Here is an 8905-nt window from a genome sequence, read left to right as displayed (position 1 = left end):
TTACTAGTACAGTAGAGTGGCCTTTTATTGTCTCCAGCACCTTTTAAATAGTCATTCTGTTTCAGCCACTTTTTGAAAACGCAAAATCTGTCAGGTTGGATTGATTATCTTGATGTTTTTTTGAGCATTTGCTGCTTTTCTGTTAGTGGTCAGTGTACAGTGGAGTATGGACAACTGTTTGAAAGCAGTGCTCTTTCATACCGGCCGTGTGCAGGAATCTGAACCCCGAAATCCCACCCCTCAAGCACCATGCTCATACCAAGTGCACTATATGGGACCTGAGTGGCTTGTTGTGACTTTTAAGACACAGGTAGAGATCAGGTTTTGACAGACAAAGGAATGCAGCAACAATACATCTGGCATTGAGACAAAGACTGGTCTATCTGAAGGGATGTGAAAATAAACATGAAACTGACTAATCATGCCTACGTCACGTCTACTTATAAAAGTGCTCACAAGGTGAGCACGGATTGTAAAGATAGCACCACTATATTGCACTACAGAAACAGTATACATATAACTTAGCTCATATTTTTTAAGACATCAGAAAATCAAGTGAATTTAAATGTCTCTATAATGGGTAAGTATTTCAAAATTTATTGCAACCATCCAATTTCTATATACTCCAGGGTTAGGGTCAATAGCCTTTAAAAGAAAACTGGGAATTATTTTTTCAAAATACATAGCTTTTAAATTCAATTTGAATTGACCACAACCCTCATAAACTGCTTGAAAATAAACGTTTTGTCATTCATGTAGAAATGTGTTCTTAAGGCGTGTTGTTCTATAGGTCCTGTCATTGCCTCTGTTAGTCTAGTAAAGGAGGCAATGAAAGGGTCAGTTTTAATATTCTATTCTGGCCTGTTCGACCCAAATTTTTCTGGATTTTTGATCCAGGGTTGAAAAGGATATATAGATTAGAGAACTTTAATATTTTTATTGCAGTACCTTGCACATGATGTGTGGAGCCCATTGATAGTATATTTGAAATAACTTGTTGTGGTTTGCTGCTTTTTATCTAAAAGAATAGGATGACTGGAGAAATTATTTAGATTCAGGCTGTCTGAAAGAGTCTTTCTGTTGAATGTTTCTACATAATGGTATTGCTATACAGTAGATATAAAGTCTACACACCCTGGTTAAAATGCCACGTTCTTGTGATGTAAAAGAATGAGACAAAGATACCTGACATTAATATAACAACTTGTATTCGTTGAAATGTTGCCTGGATTTTATATTTATTGGACAATCCTGTTCTGTATTACTTACAATGTTTTATCATTTGAGCAAAATGTCATGGCACACATGATGCGTCCTCACCTTATCAACCTGCTACTATTCAGCCGATTGCTCACTGTTCTGACTTAATGCTTTGGCCTTCAAAGGTTGTCTTGCATTAGGGTTTCAAATAACTATTAATGAACAATAATTTTCCCATCACTGGACGGAATCAAAGAACGATGGGCTGTAGCAACCATTACATGGCCTTTTAATGCTGCTGCGTAATGAATTTGGCCTAATTAGACATACTAATGATTATCTCGTTTGAACCACTTGTCTATATGACATTCCCTTTCACCTGTACAAAGGAGATCATTGTAGTTAATATGTTTAATTAGCTCATCACATAACTTCCACCCTTTTGTGACACAACGTTAAAAAGGGAAATAGAGGATTAAAGATAAGGGAAATGCAGCAGTTTTTCTGATCAACCACAATGGGTCACAGAGAAAAGTAACCACTCTCAAATAAATGGACATAGCTGTGTAGACAGTGAACAATCAATGTATTAAACACACTTTATTTATATATTAATAAGAAATTAATTAATTAGTAATGTATAATTTGAAACGACAAGAACATTTATTTAGACCATTTATAGGCATTGTATTAAGCATAAACTGTCTTGGAGTCAAAAGAGATTATTCTCATCTCAAGCCTGAATCAGGTTAAGTGCTCATCCATGCAGAATAATTTACTGATAGAACAAAATGACTGAGAAACACTGTACTGTTTCTGGGCTACCATGACGACTGCATAGCATGAGGAATAAGATTTGGTTGGTGGAAGTGAACATGTTGTTGCAAAATCTGGATTGAATATTAGTTTGTCAGGAGGCAGGTCATAGATGGTGCTCATAATAAAAGGCCAAAATCTGGTGATGATAATAAGCCTCTAGCATCTTGGACAGTTACCTGTGAAACACTTCCATTGTATACTATTTCTGTCTTTAGAATATCAAGTTCAAAGACGACATAAGATGAGTGTCAAACAAGTGGCTCTGGTCCTCCTGATTGGTGAGTGATATTAATTATTGTATTGAGAAAACAATTATTGGATATATTGAAATGTAATTACAATTACATAAAAATACAAAGATATTTCTTATTCTTCAACATAAGTGGCCATAAATATGGCAAAAACAACAGAGGCTCAAACAACAAATACAGAGGCCACAACCACAACAATGGAGATACGGACAACAACTACAGGGGCACCAACTACAACCATAGGGCCACCAACTACAACTACAGAGGCACCAACTACAACTACAGAGGCACCGACAACAACTACAGCTTCTCCAACAACAACAACAGAGGCCACTACCACAACAACCGAGGTACTATCCACAACTACAGCTTCTCCAACAACAACTACAGAGGCCACAACCACAACTACAGCTGCTCCAATAACGACTACAGCTGCTCCAACAACAACGACAGAAGCTACAAGCATAACTACAGCTGCCACAAGCACAAACACAGCTGATCCAACAACAACTACAGAATCTCCAACAACAACGACAGAGGCTACAACAACAACTACAGATGCACCGACAACAACTACTGCCACTCCAACAACAAATACAGCTGCCACAACCACAACAACTGAGACACAAACCACAACTACAGCTTCTCCAACAACAACAACAGAGGCCACAACCACAACTACTTCTAGCCCAGCCACAACTACAGCGGCTCCAACAACGACAACGACAGAGGCTTCAACCACAACTACAGAGGCACCGACAACAAATACAGCTTCTCCAACAACAACAACAGAGGCCACTACCACAACAACCGAGGTACTATCCACAACTACAGCTTCTCCAACAACAACTACAGAGGCCACAACCACACCTACAGCTGCTCCAATAACGACTACAGCTGCTCCAACAACAACGACAGAAGCAACAAGCATAACTACAGCTGCCACAACCACAACCACAGCTGATCCAACAACAACTACAGAATCTCCAACAACAACGACAGAGGTTACAACAACAACTACAGCTGCCCCAACAACAACTACTGCCGCTCCAACAACTACAGCTGCCACAACCACAACAACTGAGACACAAACCACAACTACAGCTTCTCCAACAACAACAACAGAGGCCACAACCACAACTACTTCTAGCCCAGCCACAACTACAGCGGCTCCAACAACGACAACGACAGAGGCTTCAACCACAACTACAGAGGCACCGACAACAAATACAGCTTCTCCAACAACAACAACAGAGGCCACTACCACAACAACCGAGGTACTATCCACAACTACAGCTTCTCCAACAACAACTACAGAGGCCACAACCACACCTACAGCTGCTCCAATAACGACTACAGCTGCTCCAACAACAACGACAGAAGCAACAAGCATAACTACAGCTGCCACAACCACAACCACAGCTGATCCAACAACAACTACAGAATCTCCAACAACAACGACAGAGGTTACAACAACAACTACAGCTGCCCCAACAACAACTACTGCCGCTCCAACAACTACAGCTGCCACAACCACAACAACTGAGACACAAACCACAACTACAGCTTCTCCAACAACAACAACAGAGGCCACAACCACAACTACTTCTAGCCCAGCCACAACGACAGCGGCTCCAACAACGACAACGACAGAGGCTTCAACCACAACTACAGAGGCACCGACAACAAATACAGCTTCTCCAACAACAACAACAGAGGCCACTACCACAACAACCGAGGTACTATCCACAACTACAGCTTCTCCAACAACAACTACAGAGGCCACAACCACACCTACAGCTGCTCCAATAACGACTACAGCTGCTCCAACAACAACGACAGAAGCAACAAGCATAACTACAGCTGCCACAACCACAACCACAGCTGATCCAACAACAACTACAGAATCTCCAACAACAACGACAGAGGTTACAACAACAACTACAGCTGCCCCAACAACAACTACTGCCGCTCCAACAACTACAGCTGCCACAACCACAACAACTGAGACACAAACCACAACTACAGCTTCTCCAACAACAACAACAGAGGCCACAACCACAACTACTTCTAGCCCAGCCACAACTACAGCGGCTCCAACAACGACAACGACAGAGGCTTCAACCACAACTACAGAGGCACCGACAACAAATACAGCTTCTCCAACAACAACAACAGAGGCCACTACCACAACAACCGAGGTACTATCCACAACTACAGCTTCTCCAACAACAACTACAGAGGCCACAACCACACCTACAGCTGCTCCAATAACGACTACAGCTGCTCCAACAACAACGACAGAAGCAACAAGCATAACTACAGCTGCCACAACCACAACCACAGCTGATCCAACAACAACTACAGAATCTCCAACAACAACGACAGAGGTTACAACAACAACTACAGCTGCCCCAACAACAACTACTGCCGCTCCAACAACTACAGCTGCCACAACCACAACAACTGAGACACAAACCACAACTACAGCATCTCCAACAACAACGACAGAAGCTACATCCACAACTACAGAGGCCCCAATCACAAGCACAGCAGCTCCAACAACAACTACAGAGTCTCCAACAACAACGACAGAAGCTACAAGCACGACGACAGAGGTTACAACTACAACTACAGCATCTGCAACCACAACTACATCTGCTCGAACAACAACAACAACAGAGACCCCAAGCACAACTTCAGCTGCTCCAACAACAACTACAGAGTTTCCAACAACAACGACAGAGGCTACAACAACAACTACAGCTGCCCCAACAACAACTACTGCTGCTCCAACAACAACTAGAGCTGCCACAACCACAACAACTGAGACACAAACCACAATTACAGCATCTCCAACAACAACGACAGAGGCTACAACCACAACTACAGAGGCCCCAATCACAAGCACAGCAGCTCCAACAACAACTACAGAGTCTCCAACAACAACGACAGAGGCTACAAGCACGACGACAGAAGCTACAAGCACAACTACAGCTGCCACAACCACAACCACAGCGGATCTAACAACAACTACAGAATCTCCAACAACGACTACAGAGGCTACAACCACAACTACAGCTGTGGCAACAACTACTACAGCAGCTCCAACAACCACTACAGAGGCTACAACAACCACTATAGAGGCAAAAACCACAACTACAGCTGCCCCAACAACCACTACAGAGGCTCCAACAACCACTACAGAGGCTACAACAACGACTACAGAAGCTACAACCACAACAACAGCTGTCGCAACCACTACTACAGTTACTCCAACCACCACTACAGAGGCTACAACCACAACTACAGCTGTCGCAACAACTACTACAGCAGCTCCAACAACCACTACAGAGGCTACAACAACCACTATAGAGGCAACAACCACAACTACAGCTGCCCCAACTACAACTACAGCTGCTGCAACAACTACAGAGACTCCAACAACAACAACAGAGGCTACAACCACAACTACAGCTGTCGCAACCACTACTACAGCTGCTCCAACAACCACTACAGCTGCTACAACAACAATGACAGAGTCTCCAACAACAACGACAGAGGATACAACTACAACCACAGCTATGGCAACCACTACTACAGTTGCTCCAACAATCACTACGGAGTCTCCAACAACCACTACAGAGGCTACAACAACGACTACAGAGGCTACAACCACAACAACAGCTGCCCAAACTACAACTACAGCAGCTGCAACAAGTACAGAGTCTCCAACAACAACAACAGAGGCTACAACCACAACTACAGCTGTCGCAACCACTACTACAGTTACTCCAACCACCACTACAGAGTCTCCAACAACAACTACAGAGCCTACAACCACAACTACAGCTGTCGCAACAACTACTACAGCAGCTCCAACAACCACTACAGAGGCTACAACAACCACTACAGAGGCAACAACCACAACTACAGCTGCCCCAACTACAACTACAGCTGCTGCAACAAATACAGAGTCTCCAACAACAACAACAGAGGCTCCAACCACAACTACAGCTGTCGCAACCACTACTACAGTTACTCCAACCACCACTACAGAGTCTCCAACAACAACTACAGAGGCTACAACCACAACTACAGCTGTCGCAACAACTACTACAGCAGCTCCAACAACCACTACAGAGGCTCCAACAACCACTACAGAGGCTACAACAATGACTACAGAGGCTACAACCACAACAACAGCTGTCGCAACCACTACTACAGTTACTCCAACAACGACTACAGAGTCTCCAACAACAACTACAGAGGCTACAACCACAACTACAGCTGTCGCAACCACTACTACAGTTACTCCAACCACCACTACAGAGTCTCCAACAACAACTACAGAGGCTACAACCACAACTACAGCTGTCGCAACAACTACTACAGCAGCTCCAACAACCACTACAGAGGCTACAACAACCACTATAGAGGCAACAACCACAACTACAGCTGCCCCAACTACAACTACAGCTGCTGCAACACCTACAGAGTCTCCAACAACAACAACAGAGGCTACAACCACAACTACAGCTGTGGCAACCACTACTACAGTTGCTCCAACAACCACAACGGAGTCTCCAACAACAACTACAGAGGCTACAACCACAACTACAGATGCTCCAACAACCACTACAGAGGCTCCAACAACCACTACAGAGGCTCCAACAACCACTACAGAGGCTACAACCACAACAACAGCTGCCCCAACTACAACTACAGCTGCTGCAACAAGTACAGAGTCTCCAACAACAACTACAGAGGCTACAACCACAACTACAGCTGCTCCAACAACCACTACAGCTGTCGCAACAACTACTACAGCAGCTCCAACAACCACTGCAGAGGCTACAACAACAACTATAGAGGCAACAACCACAACTACAGCTGCCCCAACTACAACTACAGTTGCTGCAACAACAACAACAGAGTCTCCAACAACAACGACTACAGAGGCTACAACCACAACTACAGCTGTCGCAACTACTACTACAGCTGCTCCAACAACCACTACAGAGGCTACAACAACGACTACAGAGGCTACAACCACAACTACAGCTGCCCCAACTACAACTACAGCTGCTGCAACAACTACAGAGTCTCCAACAACAACAACAGAGGCTATAACCACAACTACAGCTGTCGCAACCACTACTACAGTTACTCCAACCACCACTACAGAGTCTCCAACAACGACTACAGAGGCTACAACCACAACTATAGCTGTCGCAACTACTACTACAGCTGCTCCAACAACTACAGAGTCTCCAACAACAACGACTACAGAGGCTACAACCACAACTACAGCTGTCGCAACTACAACTACAGCTGCTGCAACAAGTACAGAGTCTCCAACAACAACAACAGAGGCTACAACCACAACTACAGCTGCCCCAACTACAACTACAGTTGCTGCAACAACAACAACAGAGTCTCCAACAACAACAACTACAGAGGCTACAACCACAACTACAGCTGTCGCAACTACTACTACAGCTGCTCCAACAACTACAGAGTCTCCAACAACAACAACAGAGGCTACAACCACAACTACAGCTGTCGCAACCACTACTACAGTTGCTCCAACAACCACTACGGCGTCTCCAACAACAACTACAGAGGCTACAACCACAACTACAGCTGCTCCAACAACCACTACAGAGGCTACAACAACGACTACAGAGGCTACAACCACAACAACAGCTGCCCCAACTACAACTACAGCTGCTGCAACAAGTACAGAGTCTCCAACCACAACTACAGCTGCCCCAACTACAACTATAATTGCTGCAACAACAACAACAGAGTCTCCAACAACAACAACTACAGAGGCTACAACCACAACTACAGCTGTCGCAACTACTACTACAGCTGCTCCAACAACCACTACAGAGGCTACAACAACGACTACCGAGGCTATAACCACAACTACAGCTGCCCCAACTACAACTACAGCTGCTGCAACAACAACAACAGAGTCTCCAACAACAACGACTACAGAGGCTACAACCACAACTACAGCTGTCGAAACTACTACTACAGCTGCTCCAACAAGTACAGAGTCTCCAACAACAACAACAGAGGCTACAACCACAACTACAGCTGCCCCAACTACAACTACAGTTGCTGCAACAACAACAACAGAGTCTCCAACAACAACAACTACAGAGGCTACAACCACAACTACAGCTGTCGCAACTACTACTACAGCTGCTCCAACAACTACAGAGTCTCTAACAACAACAACAGAGGCTACAACCACAACTACAGCTGTCGCAACCACTACTACAGTTGCTCCAACAACCACTACGGCGTCTCCAACAACAACTACAGAGGCTACAACCACAACTACAGCTGCTCCAACAACCACTACAGAGGCTACAACAACGACTACAGAGGCTACAACCACAACAACAGCTGCCCCAACTACAACTACAGCTGCTGCAACAAGTACAGAGTCTCCAACCACAACTACAGCTGCCCCAACTACAACTATAATTGCTGCAACAACAACAACAGAGTCTCCAACAACAACAACTACAGAGGCTACAACCACAACTACAGCTGTCGCAACTACTACTACAGCTGCTCCAACAACCACTACAGAGGCTACAACAACGACTACCGAG

General features: G+C 44.5%; 1 protein-coding gene across 1 annotated transcript; it reads left to right on the top strand.

Moving 5' to 3' along the window:
• Positions 1–494: 494 nt before the first annotated feature.
• Positions 495–8245, top strand: LOC105020802 (mucin-2-like; the record flags this gene model as incomplete). Its single annotated transcript, XM_034290795.1, has 8 exons — positions 495–580; positions 2235–2297; positions 2403–3263; positions 4953–5287; positions 5480–5872; positions 6020–6730; positions 7220–7978; positions 8084–8245. Coding segments are annotated over exons 1-8 (3288 nt in total), but the record flags the coding sequence as incomplete, so codon positions are not given.
• Between the last annotated feature and the right edge of the window lie 660 nt (positions 8246–8905).

This window comes from Esox lucius, chromosome 24 (genome assembly GCF_011004845.1).
Source record: "Esox lucius isolate fEsoLuc1 chromosome 24, fEsoLuc1.pri, whole genome shotgun sequence".
Lineage (NCBI taxonomy): Eukaryota > Metazoa > Chordata > Actinopteri > Esociformes > Esocidae > Esox > Esox lucius.
Note: the sequence above shows the minus strand (reverse complement) of the source record. Positions and strands in the feature narration are given on the sequence as shown.